Raw genomic sequence first — 20,012 nt, forward strand, 5'->3', positions numbered from 1 at the left:
TCTAAGTTATATTTTCTTTAACATTGGAGCACAGACAGTAAAGCACTTACTGTTGTACAGTAAGTTAAGATCAGCCTGAGGTGATCACGAGATGATTAAAAGGCTAAGAAAAAAAAACCTGAAAAAAAATTGATTGCCCTCTTATATTTTGACTTTTCAACCAATTTTCCTGCTTATTTCTTGTGAAATACTAGATTCTTTTCCCTCTTCAGGTCTAGAAAATCGTTCAAATAAAACAATGTGAGAAAGACGGAAAGAAAGAAAAAACAAACAAACAAACAAACAAACAAAACCCCACTGAGGTCACAAAAATTGTAATTGATTGTAAAAAAAAAAAAAAAAAAAAAAAGTCAATACACTTTCTATAAACCTTTATGTATCTTTACTGGCCAAAGGATACCAACTCAGATGAGGACTCCATATTGTTTGAGAACATCTGTATTTTGTAATCTTGTTCTCAATGTGCTTTTCCGCCTGCTTGGTCACCGTCTTTTTCTTGGAGTAGTGAAGCTTAGCCTTCTCTTTTCTCTTCTCCTCAAGGGTGGCTGTGATAGCCTGGTACTTCCAGCCGACCTCGTGTGCCAGACACCCAAGGAGAGCGAACTGAAGGGAAAACAAAATCAAAGTCAGAATGTTTATCAATCAAGTGCAAGCAAATGTAAGACTGAACGGTGTTCAAAAGGTCTTTATAACGAAGAAAACTTCCAATGTACCTTGTCAGAGCTCTCAAAAGATAGTAATTTAGGTCTAAAACCACCTTGGATGTGATTTCATAAAATATATAATTTAAGAATCTTTGTTTTAAGCTTCAACTTAAGGCATAACATGTCCCTGACTCAACTCAGTAGTCAGATCTGTAAAAGGTTGTTCCATCAATAGATGATCAGCTTCGGGATAAAAGAGCTCATCACTGCTGAATAAGAACTGTTGCAGGTAAATTGAAGCATTCTGATTTGAGTTCATTTGAGTTTGCAAACTTCACTGCAATGTCAACATTACAATTCAAGTCAGTAGACGTGTGACATTAAAACCTCATCTAGCCATTAGCACTAAATATATTAGGATGTTCACCTTGTGAGTGGCCTTCAGATGCACAATCTTAAGAGCAGCTGGGACAACCATGCATTTCCTTTGTAGAAAAATGAAAATGATTGGAAGATCGTCATCATAGACAGCAGAGTTAAAGCCACATGTAGAGGCCATACAGAATATGGATATAATATGACCCCTGGTTGCTAAACGTCAGTCACCTTGTCGTGGCGTGGGGGGACGAACACCTTCAGCCTCTCCAGAGCAGCCTGGCCTCTCTTGGTTTTGTTGGGCAGCATTCCTGGTTAGATGAGGATTCTTGTAAGTACAATATATATTCAAATAACCACCATCAGCTGTATCAAATGTTCATTTGACCAAGCACAAGCATACATCTTTGACTCAACTCAGTAGTCAGATCCATAAAGTTTGTCTCATCAATGGATGATCAGCTTCGGGATAAAAGAGGTCATCATTGTCAAGCAAGGAACAACTTGTGCTGGGTCAAATGAAAAAGGCAAAGTTCATCCTCTTGTGCAGGACAGCCAGGTATTACACTGTAGAGGGGCACGTGATACAGAATCCATTTATCAAATATTTAAAATGCAGGTATTGGCAAAAAGATTTTAGTATTTAATGCTGATGTCTCAGATGGTAGTGCATGTAAGGTCTTCCTTCTCATGGTTATTTAAACCAGTTCTCCTTCCTTGGACCACTTTTTGTAGGTACTGACCACTGCATACTGGGAACACCAAACAAGACCTGACCCAGTCGTCTAGCCATCACAATGTGGCCCTTGTCAAAGTTGCTCAGATCCTTATGCTTGCCCATTTTTCCAGCTTCCAACAGATCAACTTCAAGAACCGACTGTTAACTTGCTGCCTAATATATCCCACCCCTTGACAGGTGCCACTGTAACCAGATAATCAATGTTATTCACTTCACCTGTCAGTGGTTTTAATTTTGTGGCTGATCAGTGCATATTCAGAAAGATCTCACTACATATACATGCACAAAATATTCTAGTTTTTGTCCTTATTCCAAAAAAGACAATATTCCTTCTAAGCTGTTTACATGGCTAATGAAAATGAACATTCCACTAATATTCCCGATTACATGCAGAGGGTTTTCAGGGTTTTCCTCTGCTCCAGTGGGAACAGGAATCAGAAGATCTCTGCAGGCGGTGACATAAACCAGTGAGGTGAAAAACATGGTTGAGCTCCTGATATTTATAAGTGGTATTGATATGACTGATATTATAAATTTATAGTTACAGGCACATCCAGTACCTAGGTTGTCCCATGATGTTTTCTACACTGCTGAGTGTTTTTAGTGTATCACACCAAGTTGTCACCATCAGTCCATGGCTGCATGTCAGGATAATGACCAATCCCCTCCATCACCGTCATGGAGAAGGTGTGCTCTGTTTTTCCAGCCCACCCTGAACAGCTCTCCACTCTCCACTCTCTTCTCATTCCTCTCCTCTGTCTGCCTTCCTGCTCCAGTATATGTCATTTTGCCTGTGCAGGGGTAAACAGGCAAAAGGGCAGTGTGTTGCAAAGTGCGGTAAAATAACCTCAAATGAGATGCAGATTCCGAATGTGCTGTATACATGTCAAAAGAATGCTCCTAAAACCAGAATAATAAAGGTATATCCCACGTCTTAATCGGACAATGCTACTTTCGGAATAAGACCTAATTCAGAATATCCAAACAAAATATGCTGTTTACATGACCTGTATCAAATTCGGAATATTGTCATATTCAGAATAATAGTGGAATATTAGTGTGCATGTAAGCGTAGTCAGTCTGTTGAGGTCACAGGATGATTAAAAGGATAAAAAGCACTGAAAACACATTTCTCTTCCACCAAATTGATTACCTTTTCTTGTATTTTCTGATTTTCTTGTGAAATATTGGATTCTTTTTCCTTTTTAGGTCTAGATTAGAGAAAAGAGAAAGAAAAATCACTCTGAGATCACAGGCCAGAAAGGTTGGGAGCATAGACTGCATAAAAATAGCCACTGTGAAATCACTCATTGGCTTGTGGATTCTTGTTTTGAAGCCTTGAGTTTCGCATTTCGACCGTCGCTATCTCGGTTTTTTGGAGCCAGAGGTTATGAGAAGTGACCATATTTGGACGAGAGTGTGGCACTGCGGAGGAGCTCCCCGGGTTCAAACTCAAGCGGCAAGCTCTGGGTCTGAAAAGTGAAGCCAATGCGGAAGTGCCTTACACCTGCATTCTTTTTAATGGCCAGCAGGGGGCGACGCCACTGGCTCCAACAAGAAGTCCGTCTGTATAGAAGTCCTACATCTCACTTGATTTATTACCTTAGTAAACACTTTCCTTTTCCTTTGCTACCATGGTGTTGCGTGAGGTGCTGCAGTTGAACCCTGGGGAGCTCCTCCCCAGCTCCGCGCTCTCTTCCAAATATGGTCACTCCTCATCACAAAACAAGATGGCGACGGTCAAAATGCTAAACTCCAGGCTTCAAAACGGGATCCCACAAATCATACCCACTTTATTGTCTATTTTAGTCTAAATGGAGCCATGATTTACAAAATGAATGCTGTATTGAAGACTTGAAACTAGTGATCGAGACCATAAACCCATTAGAAAAGTGATAATTGAGGTAATTAATCAAGTGAGAAGTAGGGTCATTTTCCCATAGACTTCTATACAAACGGACTTCTTTTTGGAAACAGTGGAGTTGCCCCCTGATGGCTATTAGAAAGAATGCAGGTTTAAGACAGTTCCACATTGGCTTCACTTTTCAGACTGGGAGCTACCCACTTGGTTGGGAACCACTGCCCTACACAATTCATGTTTATCTCCTACGCAGTCAATTCAGTGCTTACATTTAAACATATGTTTTATTGTATGCTGCCACTGGGGACAATGCATTTTACCTTGTCAACTCTCATCTCTCACCAGCTCCTTTAAATCCATTTAAAGTAAAAGTCAGATTTTTTTCTACACTGGATCACTTATGATTAATGAAATGAGAACAAGGTTTAAAAAATAAATTAAATCTGACCACTGTTGAAAAGAGGGATTGACTTGGTTGGTAATAACCTCACAGCCTGTCCTATCTTAAGTACAGAAAACTCAACAAAAGGGCACTGAAGGCAGCCCAGTCCTTCCCAGGAGAGTCGGTCGCTTCAATACAAAGGTGCAGTGAAGTTGCTGTGATTATTTCGAGCTGCCCGGGATATATTCTACCTCAAAAAGTCCAATAACAAAGTCCTGAACAGTATGATTACTGCCTAAACACTTTGGTGAGAAGCTTAGGAAGTCCATTTCAGCAGCGTTTTATATGTCATTATTCAACTAATTTTCCATCAAATTCAATCTGAATATTCAAAGACTGACATTAATACTGTTGGACTGTCCAGACATTTATTCTGAAACATTTCTGCAAGTTCTTGCAATGTTGTGCCATATTTAATGGTAAGTATTTTAAAAGTACACACTTAAGTACAGTACAGACAACTGTAAGACAGGAAGAAAGGAAGAGATTGTTCTTTTATACCCGTGATAGCCTTTTTTATCTCGACTCTGGTGATCAAACTGAGACATTCAATTAATTTGAAAGCTATTTTTCCCTTTTTTGGTACAGAACACTGGTTTGCTTATCAACAGTTAATTTTATTCTTAATTGATACCTTTAATAATGAGACCTAAATGTCGTTTTAATGATTATTTTGTAGAGAATTTCTACAAATGATCCCACATGAAGTATGACACTGCTCTCTGCTGGTATGAAGGTTGAACTGCAGTAGGGGAAAAACTCACATTTGAAGTTCAACACTGCACCTCGTTTTGATTAATTAATGAGTTCAACAAATAATTAAATTAAGTTGTGTTAAGTTGATATTAGTGAATACTACAGTGGTGCAGTGATAATCTTATCAACTGTCTAGTCATTTTTGATCTGTAAAATAAAGATGTTGAATAAAATACTGCAGCATCTTTGTATTTACTATAGTGGTCAAATGATAAATCCAATCTATTCTCGTCTTTCACTATTGCTGTGGCAGATGGTGACAAATGGAACACTGAAAGGCGCAGATGGCAAATATGAAGAGAAAAAAGATGAAAGAACATAAATGTGTAAAATGGTTTTAAAGCTGTAGTTAATAGTGCCCTTGGTTCCTTCTTCATTCTTTTAAATCCTCTATATACTGCATAACATATTTGTTAGTCCATGTGTGATATCAAACTTCAATTATTCACCTGAGCAAGTGTCACATTTCCAAAATGTTTGGTCTTGAGGCTTGGAATGACTATTTCCATATATTACAGGAGCTTAGAGGCTTTAGAATTTGTAATACTGTTGATATTCATTTAATTTTAAAGAAGAAATATTAAATCCCTTCATGCATGACTAAATTATGTCCTTTGTTCCTCATTTTCTCCTTCTGTAAAGTTACAGAAATGTCTCTAGCTTATATAAACCTGTTATTTCTGTGATCCAGGCAAATTAAGGAGATTCTATTCAGCAGTTTATGCAAATTCACATTTGTCCTTCTGCAGTAGAAATAGCATGTCGCATTTTTCCCCACACACACACAAGTTACAGAAGGAAAAGCTGTGTGACCAAAGTGCTCCTAGGTCTCAAATGTAATTGTATACATTAGTGCACCTTAACTCAAGAAAACATCAATGTGGTCAGTCATACGTACTCAGCAATTGCATGGTTAAATTTGATTTGAAGTAATAAGCTAGGCTTATGAGAGTCCCCAAGTAGCCTATGATGGTGGTTTGTGAAGTCAATTGTTTGCAGTCCATATTTTGCAAACAGCACCCTGGAGTGCACATCACAGCTGCTGCAAGTGTACTGTCTACGTAACCCCACACTGCAAGATCTGATTTACAGGATATTCATATTGTCAATGTAACTACTGGCATGCATTTCTAAGTCAATAGCTCACTTTATTTTAACCAAAGTGCAATTTCCCAGTAACAAAGAAAGTAAGTCAATACACTTTCTATAAACATTTATGTTTCTTTATTGGCCAGAGGACACCAGCTCAGACAAGGACTCCATATTGTTTGAGAACGTCTGTGTATTTTGCAATCTTGCTCTCGACGTTCTTCTCTGCCTGCTTGGTCAGCTTGGTCACTGTCTTTTTCTTGGAGTAGCGGAGCTTAGCCTTTTCTTTTCTCTTCTCCTCAAGGGTGGCTGTGATAGCCTGGTACTTCCAGCCGACCTCGTGTGCCAGACGCCCAAGGAGAGCGAACTGAAGGGGAAACAAAATCAGAATGTTTAACAATCAAGTACAAGCAAATGTAAGACTGAATGGTGTTCAAAAGGTCTTTATAATGAAGCAAAATTTGAATGTACTGTATCAGATCTCTCAAAATGTAGTAATTTAGGTCTAAAACCACCTTGGATGTGATTTTATAAAATATATAATTTAAGAATCTTTGTTTTAAGCTTCAATTTGAGGCACAACATGTCCCTGACTCAACTCAGTAGTCAGATCCGTAAAGGTTGTCTCATCAATAGATGATCAGCTTCGGGATAAAAGAGCTCATCACTGCTGAATAAGAACTGTTGCAGGTAAATTGAAGCATTCTGATTTGAGTTCATTTGAGTTTAATAAACATTACAATTCAAGTCAGTAGACGTGACATTAAAACCTCATCTAGCCATTAGCACTAAATATATTAGGAGGCTCACCTTGCGAGTGGGCTTCAGACGCACAATCTTAAGAGCAGCTGGGACGACCATGCGCTTCCTCTGTAGAACAAAAGAAACCAATTAGATTCCAAAGAAAACAGCAGGTCCAAATCATGGCAGGACCGCATGTCTCAGGTAGTATTTCTTTTCAGCGTCAATATTCAAACAAGGTAGGTAAGGATTGGAAAATGCTCATCATCGACAGCAGTTAAAGCCTAATGTAGAGGCCATACAGAATATGGATATAATACGGCCCTGGTTGCTAAACGTCAGTCACCTTGTCGTAGGGTGGGGGGATACCGTCGAACACCTTCAGCCTCTCCAGAGCAGCCTGGCCTCTCTTGGTTTTGTGGGGCAGCATTCCTGGTTAGATGAGGATTCTTGTAAGTTCGATATATATTCAAATAACCACCATCAGCTGTATCAAATGTTCATTTGACCAAGCACAAGCATACATCCTTGACTCAACTCAGTAGTCAGATCCGTAAAGTTTGTCTCATCAATGGATGATCAGCTTCGGGATAAAAGAGCTCATCACTGTCAAGCAAGGAACAACTTGTGCTGGGTCAAATGAAAAAAGGCAACAGGAATATAAACATCCCACTTTACAAGATGTTAACTTTTTCAATACAACAGAGGAATCATGCACATTAACCATTTACACATTTTGAACTTTGTTTAGGTCTTATTATTCAGTTTGAGAACCACTACTAGAACAGAGCACCTCAGCAACATTTATGTAAACACTTAACACAAGTATTGTACGCCTCAGTTGAGGTCAATCAGATCAATGCTTTACATGCAGCTTACACTTATGAAGAGTTGAACCGAGCTCAGCAAATTATACTCTAGAACAATCTAGACTACATAAGTGACAGTCAACTTCTCAACTACGCTGAGGCTCTACATCAACTGAATTCACTGTAAAGTAATGCATTGTTCATTTGAGCTCAGGGGATAACCTTGCGGCATCCTCGGTGTAAGGACATCTTGTTTTGTGCATGTGTAGAATTGTGCTAAATTCTCACCTCTGACCGTCCTCCAGAAGATCCTGCTGGGAGCTCTGAAATGGTACGGTCCACGAGAGGGGTTGGTGTTCATCCTCTTGCGCAGGAAAGCCAGGTACTTCACTGTAGAAGGGGCACATGATACAGAAACCATTTTAAGTGAAGTTGCAAATACTTAAAAACGCAGGTATTGGCAAAAAGATTTTAGTATGTAATGCTGATGTCTCAGATGGTAGTGCATGTAAGGTATTCTCATGGTCATTTAAACTCGAATACTAGGGTTGAAGCATCACTGACAACAGGCACATCACAAAAGGAACATGGAAATAAATTCAAGATCCTCATACCCACCCACACAGGTGTTTTCACTTATCTTGGCTAATTAGACCTCTGCTCAGATACAAGTCAGGCAGAACTATGCTGGAGTTACATGTCAAACGTTGTGAACCAATAACTATGAACGTATAATTTCTCTTACCCAAATAGGTGCAAAATAAGTGAAAACACCTGTGTGAATGAACTAATGGGGTGCAGGGGCTTTAAGATGGACAGATTCTACTCACGCTTGTTGCGGTAGAAGTTGCCGGAAATGTTGATGCCTTCACATCTCACCACCACCACTTTGTGTCCTTAAAACAAAAAAAACAGCAATTTAGCAATAGAAACAAAAAAAGTTATATTAGCAATAGTCAGTATCCCGTCTCAGATGGTAGTGCATGTGAGTTTTCTCATGGTCGTTAAACTCAATCAAGGCAGATAATTAATCATCATGGACAGTTTGAAGCAATACTGCAGCTTCACACTCTAAAATGTGCTGTTTGGTATCTATAGACAGTGTTGGCATGGCCTCAGCACATTCACATTTACACAAACCATTCCTTAATTTAATACATACCCAGCAAAACTTGTTTGGCCACGATGGCAGCGAGCCGGCCAAGAAGATGGCCCCTGCCATCAAGCAGCAGAACCTGCAGGATTAAGAAGAGAAAGGAATATTGTTAATATATTTGACCAGAAATCAGGCTAATGTCGGCTTTCCTGAGAGGAACAGTAATGTTGATAAACTTAAGACTGGTGCTTCAAATTTTGGTCAGTACCTGGCACCTTTTGATGTGGCTATGTCAAGTCTTAAGGTGAAATTGCATGGGCTAACAGTTATATATTTCAAGCTTTCACTGTTACTGAAAAAGGCTTACTGAAAACTTTGAGAAATGCAAAGCTGCCTCTATGAACCTCTTAAATTATGATGTCAATGCATGCTTACACGTTAACTTTATTTACAACTAAGTTACATATAAAAAGGTGGGTGGCCATATATGCGCAATAGAGGTGTATAAGAGACACGGTTTTTAATATATAATCATCTTAAATTATCGTAGGTTTGTCTGTTACCCAAAATGTACACATGACCGGGCCTCGACTTTGTGCTATCTTGCGCCAGAAGCTCCCAAAATGGAGGCATGTCCAACAGAGAATGAGATTTTACAATATAAGAATCTTTGTCTTAAGCTTCAGCTTGAGCAACACGTTCTTGGCTCAACTCAGTAGTCAGATCCGTAAAGGTTGTCTCATCAATAGATGATCAGCTTCGGGATAAAGTGCTCATCACTGCTGAGCAAGAACTGTTGCAGCTATACTGAAGCACTCTGATTTGAGTTCATGCTTGCAAACTTTACAATATAAACATTACAATTCAAGTGTGACCATGAAACTTCATCGAGTCTGCCACTGACACTAAAAATTAAAGTAGAGGCTCATGGTAACAAGCACATGGCAACTTACCGGTTTTGTTATAGCGTTAGCTATCAACGTCAAAGCATGCGGACACGTTAACTGAGTTTACGACTACATATAAAACGCTGCGTGGCCATTGAAGTATGACACGTCTGTCTTAAAGATATGTAGTAAATGTATACGCATCCAACAAATTATCGTAGGTTTGTTTCATATACATAATGTACCCATGATCGAGAATCAAATGCAAGTTAGCTAGCTAGCTCGCTAACGCCGCTGCCTTATTAGAGAAGCTGCCATGATGAAGGCATGTCCACTGAGCTACGGCTAGCTGTATCTAAAAAGCATTAAAAATGAGTCCAAACGCTAAGACAAAGCAAAACAACGACTATACGAAGTAACCTTTTAGTAACCCACAGCAGGTTAACGACAAAACACTGATTTTTAGTCCACCAAAACGCATCAAAAACACATAATGACTCCGCAGCAGCTACACACCTTATTGAACCGGTCCGCCATGATGTGCGAAAAGAAAGACACACGGGGCTGCCCGTGGTAAAAGGCAGGGGCAGGCGGAAATGACGACATTAATGTCTCTTTCTCGCTGGATATTAAATGTTCAAAAATGCTCCATCGCCACCAGTGGGAGAAGGGAATTAAATGTGATTGCTCTTACATTTCTAATACATTTTCCAACAAGTAAATAATTTTAGGGAGATTTTCTTCTCGTTTACAACGACGTCAAACCAGCGTCCTCTACAAGCAGTCCATAAGTTCATGGATCCGTGTCCCGCTCTTCAGCAGATCATTATGCACTCTGTTGTGAGATTTAAACTTGGAGCTTTCTGTTAAAGCACTGTTTTCCTTACCAATATTGAGTTAATATCAATATAATTATTACATATTTTCTACTGAATGCACCATTCTGCCATATAACGTTAGCTGCTTATAAGACAGTTTTCATTTCATTTATTTTGACTCAAGACAATGATCACATATGGAGCACAAACAATATACAATGATAAAATAATGGCTCAAGTACAACAAAGGCTACTTAAACAAAGGAAGGACATTCTTCAAAAAGGCATCTAATTTACAAATAATATTTGGCTTATCTTATTGTAATTATAAAATTAATTTAAACATTGATGGGCAGTTTAAATTAAATAACACTTTGGCAAGTACCTTTCTCTAATTCATTGTGCTTACATTCTTACATTCAAACAAAATGGGTGGGGAGGGGGGAGGGGGGGTTACTAGAAGTATCACCTTTCTGTCAATGTCAACAAAAACCAAAAACATATAAACTCTGTAAAAGTAGAATTTATGACAGAGCTGTTGTATTGGACTGCATAGGTTGCATAGGTGTTCTTAATAAGGTGCTCAGTGAGTGTATATTATGGTTAACATACCTTCATAAAATGCCATTCTTTATATGGGTTCATGTCTTTAAGCTGATACTGCACATTTGAGTTGTAATTTTGCATGGAAGTCTACTGCATGTGACCTTTATTTATGTTTATGGGTGAACTTGTGAACGCGATTTATTTTTAGCAATCAGTTGTGTTGTTTGGACAGCCAAGTTCCCTCTCAGATCATATTTTCACCTTTTCATATAAAAAAAATGTAGAGCTGCCTGCCACTAAGAAGTATTTGCTTTATCGATTAATCTCTCAATTATTTTCAAAATTTATCAATTGTTTTGTTTATGAAATGTCGGAAAAAAAGTGAAAAATGTCCATCAGAAGTTCCAAGAGTCCAAGAGGTGATGTCTTCAAATTGCACCAACAGTTCAAAACCCAAAGATATTAATTTGGCACAGGTAAATGAAACAAAACAAAACAAACAAACAAACAAACAAAAAACAGAACAGCTGTAAATCCTCATATTTGGAACTGAGATGTTTGATATTTTTCATTGATAAGTGACTTGGATAATTAATCAATTATCAAATTGTTGGAGATAAATTTTCTGTCAGTCGAGTATTGTCCCAGAACCTACAGATAAAGCTACCACATAACCTTTATTTAATCATCAGAAGATGTGTTGATTTTGCCATATGAAGCATTAAAGATAAGTTTTTTTTTTCCACATTTGCCTTTTGCCTGCAATTTAAAGCACACTGTACTGTAACTGTACACAAACAGTTGAATGAAAAAGTACAACTTATGTAACAGTATGCCATGAAAACAACAATCACTTTATGAACAGTTTAATTACTTTCAAGCTTTTACAGAACAATCATCCACACACCCATGACTGGCCTGGTGACACAGTGCATGCAGCAATCTGACTGATTACTAATGTGTTTGGCTGTGACGGTGAGAAAACTGGAACTCTTTTTTTTTTTTTTTTTTTTTGGGAAGGTTTCACTCAGTCGTCATGCTTCAGCTTCCTGATCTTCCCCTTGTGGCGATCGATCTCACGCTGCAGGCGTTCAATCTCCTTCTTGTGGTGGTCAATTTCCTCCTGGTGGTGTTGCTTCAACGCAGCCAGCTGCTCCTGCTCCTTACGTCTTACATGCAGATGGATAGATAGGGGTGATGGAGACAAGGTAGAGGAAAATTATAAATAGAACTGATACTTTGAATCCACAATTAGTTGCTGTAAAATAAAGTTATACATACTTGAAGTACATTTCCTCCTCAGCAGCCTGCTTTTTCCCCATGGATCCACCTGCCTCTCGGATGGACCCTCCACCTCCACCACCTTTTCCTGCGCCTTTACCCAGCTCACCCAACTAAGATGGGGCGGGGGGAAAGTCCAAAAGGTAAAATGTCTAGTATATACATTCAGCCACAAATAAGCACCTTGTTAGGGCTTCACTCTTAAGGCTTTTCTTCAAGAGACATTTGCTTAAAGTTACAAATTCAAAAGGTAATTTCTCTCTTCTGTTATCAAGACTTGGTCATGTGATATTAAGGCTGCAAAATGTAGATGATGGAAGAGAAAACCAACCTACTCTGAAGGTTAAGATTGTGTTTATTACACAAAGGAGGGGCTTCTTTGTTTGCCAGGTTGTAATAGAGGTATTTGGAACAAACTAGAAACTGATTGTGTAACAACAAAGCGACCACAACAAACCTCGGAGGGCAAACCAATTCATACAGCTGAAATATTTTCTGAGTTAAGTGGTTTGACAGGTGACTGTTGAAATTATCACCTCTGCTAATTTATTCTGGACATTGTTGTAAATCCGCTCGCCCTAAAAATGCATCATTACAACATTTCTCCGACCTATAATCACGCCAGTAACACTTGTTTACCTCTCTGTTATACAGGCTTTCAGTTACCCAAAATAATTGGGCAATTTACTCTGAAATTATTCACACAAAAACAGCATGGCGGTTAGAATAAGCGGCGTTTAGACCGGTACATGGGCCCACAGGACGGATTTTTACCTGATCAGACGACATTCTCAGCTGTGAGGTGACAAAACTCCTGATGTTAGGCCTCAAAAATCTCGCCATGTTTGGTACCCATATACACAAACAGCACTGACAGAGAGACTTGCCCTTGTCCTCGAAAATATGCCACAGGACGGCGCCATTACGAGCCTGACGGGGGTGACTACATCATTCATGGACTACACCAGCATCATTTTGGTCTAATGAGGAACGTGATTAAATCTCAGTACATGTAATGATACGTTATTGCATCATGTTGCTAAATACGATGTTATATGTCTAACATGTAATTAAATAGACTGTAAGTCAAAAACACAATTTCACCTTTCCCGTAATGGTATGCTCTCAAACTGGACAGCGTGATGATACCGCACGTTGTCTACGTGCTGTTGCTGCCATGGTTACCTCACGTTGACATCAGACGTTCAGATTTTGATTTATAAACACCAACATTGTAATTACCGAAATATATTTAATGAAATCCCCTGAGGTCAAATTATTTGCCCTTTTATAATGTCTGTACTTATTTTTAACTTGTTTGAATATTTGTCTCTCATTGCATTGCATTGATTTGTCTGAATCAATAACTTCCTGCTTCCTCTTTTTGTCTACATGACTGTTCAAATAATTTTTATGGACCAGGCTGTTTAAATTTTATTCTTATAATTTTTTTTCAAGTTTTGTTTTAGGGCCATCAACTAAATAATATAAAGTCGTGTGAAGAAACATCCTAAAAGGCAACAAATAAGATTTTTTAAAATCTTATATATATATATGTTACAATTGAATCCACATATTATAAAGCATTATGAGGATTATGAATTTGCATGTTCAGTCCATAGATGTAAACCATATTTCTATGGCTGTAAAGTCTTTTGCAACGAGGAGAACAAATGCATCCATACATAGTATGTGTCATCCATTAATAATAATAATGAATAAATGCAATACCTTTTATTGCATTACTGCTGGCATTAACCTAAAACTCATCATAATGTTTCACTGAAAGTCATCACATTAAGATCTAAATAAAGCATGAAACTTTATCATGCTTAGAAATCCAACTTATTTAATAAGTATATTTAAAAAATTAAAAACACCACAATATGAGGAATGCTTTGAAGGATTTTATTCAACGCTGCAAAGAAAGTATATGCTCCCCTCTTTGAACAAACCAAACACTGGCTTATGTGGTGAAAGGAACCCCACAGACCCCCTCCCTCCAAGTCCCCTATATATATATACTTTGCTTGCCAGGAAACTCTGGGCTCATTCCAGCCCAAAATCAAGAGAAGAAACTAAGATAAACACCATATCAACTTAAAATTTCAAACCACATTCAACATTTTTCACAATTCACTTCATACGCCATTACTCTACTCGTCAAAGTTACATATGTACAGGTACGGTTGGACCCTTCTCAGCAAGCAAGTGCATTAGAAGTAGTAAAACAAGATGCCCCCCAGTGCGTGTAAAAAATGAAAATCACAAGTCTAACCTAATTTCAAATGAAAATTTCTGCACTGCTCTCTTCATAATGGTGTCAATGTTCAGAATAAAGACAAAGATAATTTGAGGCACTCACATTTTGTCACTGTGATAAAGCATCTACATAGTTCCTCTTTGCTGTACACTCTTGACCTTGTCTGGACATATTGCTAAATAAGCAACGGTTGCACTTGAGGAACATACCATATTCTGGCCTGTGTGCCTGCAGAAAGCATTGTCATGAATAAGGGTGATCCGCCCAACTTCTTCCTCTTTTTTGACATTTACAACCAAAAATTTTAAAGTAGTTCATAAGCTGTTCTTTAAAAAAAATACTCTTATGCTCTTAGTAGTTGGATGTTTTCTTTGCAATTTTCCTTTTAAGAATCACACAGAAGAACAAAGTTACACTTAAATTGTGCAGAAATTAAATAATTTCAAAAACTAAACTATCAGGCCAATCTGCAAAATGTGACCTGTGCGCTGACAATAGCTTTTGTTAAACACACATTGCCCAGATGGATTGCTCTCAGCAAATGCATAATTAGGTGTCTCTACTTAAAGAAACAGCAGAAAATTTAATTCAGGAAAGATTTTTTTAGGCTGCCTTGTGCTGATATGTTTTGGTTTTGTGTAAAACAAAGTTTCAAAGGGAACAAAACAGAAAGTATGGCATGTAAAGAAATTACTAAAAGAAGATAAAACAAGATGTGGGGGGGGGGGGGGGGGGGGGGCAGATGGGTAGAAAAAGACCGGGGTGCATCACAGGTCCAAGAGCGGTCTGCGGAGGCCCTTTGGAGGAGGCAGTGGTCGTCGCTCCCCCTTCCAGCCCCGTCAGTCCTGCTTGATGCTGCCCAGTGCTCTGAGGCGCTCCAGGAGGGGAGGGTGTGAATAGTGCCACATGGAGAACAACCAGTCAGCCACTGGGAAGCCCAGGTTGTCCTTATTGAGCTTGATGAGAGCAGAGTAGAGCTCTGAGGCTTTGCCCATGCCGCGTGCAAAGGCATCTGCCTGGAACTCAAACCTGCGACTCAGGACTGTCAGACAGAAGGACAGGAGCTGCAAAGACAAAATAAAACATAAAAGTCTACATTTATTCTGTAAATTATGATGGAGTGAAATGAGGGAAATAGTAAAACCTCAAAAACACTGATACAATGCTAATGGAATCCCATAGTCACCTCATTGTAAGGGGAAAAGATGAACTGGAAGATAATCATCAAGCCTATTAATGTAGGTTGGCTGTCATTGAAGCCAAAAGCTACAAACAGCTCCTTGCGTCCAATCAGAACAGCAAACAGGGAGAAGCACAAAAAGGAATTCATCTGCAGAGAGAACAGAGTCAGCGGATGTTATTTGCATGTGAGCAAAACATCTCAATGTCTGCATGTGATCAGTTGTAATCAGGCCAACTTGTTGCTTTGTTTTAAAGGAAAAGTCAGTTAGACTGTCAGGAAAATAATTCTCAATGGATTGAATTCATCACCTGACTGATGACAATATTCTTGACAGTATGGCCAAGCTTCCAGTGGCCCAGCTCATGACCCAAGACTGCAAGGATCTCTGGGTTGTTGCATCCTTGTTTCTTGTTCTATGAAAGTATTGAAGAGAACAACACTGTTGGATTACGCAGTAAGACAACACAAAACCAATCATATAATAGAGTCATAGGGATCCCTACAATCACTACAAGGTGGTTTTGACAGAAAAATTGATTGGTGACCAAAAGTATCCTCCAAACTCTCTGGCCAGTTGTTCTAGTGATCCTCAAGATAAACAGTTTATTTATTTATTTATATATATTTATATATATATATATATATATATATATATATATATATATATATATATATATATATATATATATATATATGCATTTAATACTATTGCAATTCCAGATTCTGACACATTAAATGACTTTAAATTCTAGGACTTTTAACTTATAAAATCACTTTCAAGGCATTATTTCAGGTTGAATTCAAGAAGAAAAAATGTGCAAAATTTGGGGGAAAGTATGGTCAACAAAATTAGATGTTACAGAGGCCAACACCAAATGCATTTGGGTGTAGTAGAATCAAGGAAAACCTTTAATTCGTAAAACTTACAGTGTTTGTTTCTTATGGCCACAAACTTTGAAACCTGTTCAATGTCAGTGGGGAACCCTGGTTTACAGTATATCAGTACGATGAGAACTTTTCTGATTAAAGTTTGAATAAATTTTGTGGTTTTGTGACCTTGGGCTTGGCTTTTGGTTCACTGGGCGTCTCGTCACTCTCTGGCTGCTCAGGCTGTGGCTCTCCAGCCTTATTGAGAGGGGAATAGTCTTCCAGCAGTGTGTCGAACAGCACAATGCGTTTGTTCTTGAAGAACCCATAGAAGTACGCGTTGCTGTGCGATGAACGCTTGGAACCTGGAAACACGGAAAACTTTTTTTTAAAAATAGTAATAATAATGACACCTAAAACAGAAACATGAAACAACAATGAAAAAGGCATGTAGCTCAAGGAAAGAGTAGACTTGATTTATGATTATTACTTTACCTTCAACTACATAAACTTTAGTGAGGGGGAAACTTATACTTCTGGCCATTGCCTCAATATCTGTCTTGAGTTCCCCTTCTGGTAAAGGAGTGAATTTGTCAAACAGGGGAGCAATGTAATCGGCGTAGATGGTCACAAGTACCTGAGAAGAGGGAGATGCATCATGAGCGACTGGAAGTACCAAACAACTAACCACAGCATGATTATTGAGCGACCAACAGATCCATTAAAGCTGGCAAGGTGAATGCAGCACTCACTAGAGAAACAGCAAGGGTAAAGAGCCAGGCATAGATGAAGAAGTAGTCTCCACCGATCTTGATGATGTACAAGAGCAGTGAGGTCACAGGCAACAGGATACACTGGGTCACAGCAAATTTCTTTACAGCATCTTTGAGGAAGAACCCCAACGTCTAAGAGGAAGACCAGACATGAATATAAAGAAAGAAGACAAACAGAATTGAGAAAGCACAGAGTGAGCGCCGGTCAGCCGGTGTACCTGCTGATTAAAGCCATGCTTCTCCTCAATGACAAACGTGTTGTACAAACTCCAGGGAAGTCCAGTAAAGGCACTGAACAGGGTGGCAAGCGTGAGAAACACGAGGGATTGTGTGATCTCGTACTCTGGCCCGAATCCAAAGCGAGCTGTCAAAGAGCCGGCGACGCCCCACAGAAATGGAATTCCACCAAGGAGCAGGATCAGCTACGAGGTGTAAAAGAAAAGGTTTTCAGATTTAACATTTAAAATATGTAGCATAAAAACAAGAATGACACTGACACTTAGCAACATTAACAATACCCCTTTTACACAAGAAAACGAGGTCCGTCCTATTCTATATCCATTAAACACAATGTAAGACAAGTTCAGCCTTGATCCTCTAATTGGACAACCCACGTACATCATTACACCCTCAATAACTAGACTGATGGTAAAAGGGGTGTAAGGAGAAAGTTTTCTATGTGTCAGTCTAGTGAGTGTCTTACCGTTCCTTCACTTTCAGAATAGAGTCCAGACCAAAAGCTGAAGTTGCTTTTATCCAGCTGATAAAGACGTGACTTCTCAAATGTTTCAGAATCCATGATCTTCCCCAGCTCTTGTGGCACATTTGTTATCGATCTGTATATCCTACGCTGCAGAGCGGAAAGAGATCAGCACAAATGTTAAATCTCAATTCATTTATCACAGATAATAATAGACATATAAGAGATTATTCACTTGATTCAAACACTATCAGATATTAGTCAAATAAAATCAAGAAACTACCTCACAAATCTAGATCTATGTCTATCCTTTTCAGGATTTAGCTCTTAATTCTAACTTTGCAAGATCTGACCATCACATAAAATCACATGTATGTTGTTACTTAACTTCCTTTCAATATCTTAATTTTTTTTCGGGCTTTTAACTGATAAAAAAGCAACTTTGGAAATGTACTTAATTTAACCAAATGCTCCAAAACATTTCCTGTGACTTTCTTTCTTTCTCTTTACTGAAACATCTTTTCTGTTTGTCCCACCACTACATTTATATCACACTCATTTAAACTTTTCACTCATTATTTATACCACATTTATTCCAGCATTATTTGCACTACTTATACCACAACACTGTACGTACAATAGCAACAAACTTGACTTGATTACGGATAGTTTGTTGTCTTGCCCATTTATACTTGTACATCTAAATTTGCTCATATTTGTTTAATTGATCTGTATTTTGTACCCTCCAGTGAATGTGATGGCTCTGTGCCTAAATACACCAAAAGCTACTGAGAATTAGATTCCTCCGATGTGTCAACATACTCGACCAATAAATTAGATTTTGATACTGATTTTTGACTATTCTGCATTCTGTGGTGCCTCAATTCCTGTTTCTAGAGGAAATGCACCCAACTTAAATACAAAGAAGCCATTTGTACAGTGCAGAAAGTACAAATCTGTATATTTGTTTCTACTATTTATAATTTAACATACATGTCTGCCAACTTCTAACTCTGATTTAATATAAACTGATGTGAAAATTAACCAAACATAGGCTATTCCTCAAAAAACTCAATACACATTTATAACAATATTAAATATTTTCAAGGTCATACAGTCAACTGTTATATAAATACTTTCATTCCACATGTATAGAAAACAAATACGCTACATGTCATGTCTTGCAAAAACCTATAAATTGCACAAAAATCACACGTTTTAGGTAGCCTATCTTTAGCTTCTTACACGGATTCGTTTTCGTATTTTCCTCGAATATAACACATTTAAAAAGTATACATTTTGAGTTTGATGCTCGCTAATAATGGTTAACTTACCTGTCTGTAAGCAAGGTATGCCTCCCATAAATATACTGTCCACGAAAATCCCAGCACAGCATAAAATATCTGCTTTTCCACCGGGAGCTCAAATATAGTCTCAATCATCTCTGCTGTGTTTTTGGAGCAGATTTGACTAGCTCGACAGTATCGGAAATGTTAACGTTAACTAGCCTGACTGGTAGATTTTGGGCTAGCAGCGAGCTAACTAACTTAGCCTCCGCTCTACACACACACAAAAACAAACAGACACGTTAAAGTTGAATTAAGGGAGGAACTCTCCCGGCGTTAAATCAACAGGTACCGACTAAAAATGCGAACTCGGAAATCTTTACATCCAGTTTCCATTCCTAAGTCAAGGCTTCTACAGCTAATATCTTTCCATTCATGTGAGCGAGCCTGTCGGTAAAGTGTGGCGACTAATTCTGCCCCCACTGAAACAACCACTGTAACAATGGTTCCGCGTCTCAGGTATTTTAATTGTGAGGATCTCATTGACGTCGTTTAAAACAAATACATTAACTTGCTTTAATACGAACTTTTACGAGCAAATGCCCTCACAGATATATTTTCTGTAAACTTCAGTTACATATAACATTGCTGACTTTGACTTTTGTTTTATTGAAACAAACGTGAGAAGAATTGATTCAACTCTAAGTGTTCGACTTATAAAATCAGGTCAAATAAATTCAACAAGAGCAGCGTCGACACTGATATTTACTCGCAATGCACGTATTGGTGACGGTCGTACAATGTTCCTCAATGAATGAGCCACCAAGTTGACATATGGTTGGTGTTTTGGTGAGAA

The 20,012-nt window shown here is 38.4% G+C and overlaps 3 protein-coding genes, 7 non-coding genes and 1 pseudogene across 10 annotated transcripts; all 11 read right to left on the reverse strand.

The window, feature by feature from the left end:
- Positions 1-326: 326 nt before the first annotated feature.
- LOC121880990 lies at positions 327-1,756 on the reverse strand (annotated as a pseudogene).
- On the reverse strand, positions 839-916 carry LOC121881627. Its single transcript, XR_006091852.1, has one exon. It is a non-coding gene; the product is annotated as a small nucleolar RNA SNORD50 (small nucleolar RNA).
- LOC121881626 lies at positions 1,434-1,510 on the reverse strand. The gene has a single exon (XR_006091851.1). It is a non-coding gene; the product is annotated as a small nucleolar RNA SNORD50 (small nucleolar RNA).
- Positions 1,757-6,015: 4,259 nt separating the features above from the next.
- On the reverse strand, positions 6,016-10,060 carry rpl13a (ribosomal protein L13a). Its single transcript, XM_042388890.1, has 7 exons — positions 9,956-10,060; positions 8,619-8,691; positions 8,287-8,352; positions 7,745-7,846; positions 6,994-7,079; positions 6,717-6,776; positions 6,016-6,273 (listed from the first exon to the last, which is right to left on the reverse strand). Exons 1-7 carry the CDS (start codon positions 10,043-10,045, stop codon positions 6,064-6,066), a joined length of 687 nt encoding a protein of 228 aa, XP_042244824.1. The 5' UTR covers positions 10,046-10,060; the 3' UTR covers positions 6,016-6,063.
- On the reverse strand, positions 6,503-6,579 carry LOC121881623. The gene has a single exon (XR_006091848.1). It is a non-coding gene; the product is annotated as a small nucleolar RNA SNORD50 (small nucleolar RNA).
- LOC121881625 lies at positions 7,183-7,259 on the reverse strand. Its single transcript, XR_006091850.1, has one exon. It is a non-coding gene; the product is annotated as a small nucleolar RNA SNORD50 (small nucleolar RNA).
- Positions 7,943-8,023, reverse strand: LOC121881620. Its single transcript, XR_006091845.1, has one exon. It is a non-coding gene; the product is annotated as a small nucleolar RNA Z195/SNORD33/SNORD32 family (small nucleolar RNA).
- On the reverse strand, positions 8,420-8,501 carry LOC121881619. Its single transcript, XR_006091844.1, has one exon. It is a non-coding gene; the product is annotated as a small nucleolar RNA Z195/SNORD33/SNORD32 family (small nucleolar RNA).
- LOC121881622 lies at positions 9,262-9,337 on the reverse strand. The gene has a single exon (XR_006091847.1). It is a non-coding gene; the product is annotated as a small nucleolar RNA SNORD50 (small nucleolar RNA).
- Positions 10,061-11,652: 1,592 nt separating the features above from the next.
- atp5if1b (ATP synthase inhibitory factor subunit 1b) lies at positions 11,653-12,986 on the reverse strand. The gene is made up of 3 exons (XM_042388604.1): positions 12,859-12,986; positions 12,085-12,197; positions 11,653-11,972 (listed from the first exon to the last, which is right to left on the reverse strand). The coding sequence occupies exons 1-3, from the start codon at positions 12,925-12,927 to the stop codon at positions 11,831-11,833; spliced, it is 324 nt and encodes a 107-aa protein (XP_042244538.1). The 5' UTR covers positions 12,928-12,986; the 3' UTR covers positions 11,653-11,830.
- Positions 12,987-13,976: 990 nt separating this feature from the next.
- On the reverse strand, positions 13,977-19,646 carry zmpste24 (zinc metallopeptidase, STE24 homolog). Its single transcript, XM_042387843.1, has 9 exons — positions 19,205-19,646; positions 17,874-18,020; positions 17,389-17,592; positions 17,150-17,302; positions 16,893-17,034; positions 16,587-16,762; positions 15,839-15,943; positions 15,534-15,677; positions 13,977-15,411 (listed from the first exon to the last, which is right to left on the reverse strand). Exons 1-9 carry the CDS (start codon positions 19,310-19,312, stop codon positions 15,187-15,189), a joined length of 1,404 nt encoding a protein of 467 aa, XP_042243777.1. The 5' UTR covers positions 19,313-19,646; the 3' UTR covers positions 13,977-15,186.
- Positions 19,647-20,012: the final 366 nt, after the last annotated feature.

The sequence above is a fragment of the Thunnus maccoyii genome, chromosome 16, assembly GCF_910596095.1.
Source record: "Thunnus maccoyii chromosome 16, fThuMac1.1, whole genome shotgun sequence".
Lineage (NCBI taxonomy): Eukaryota > Metazoa > Chordata > Actinopteri > Scombriformes > Scombridae > Thunnus > Thunnus maccoyii.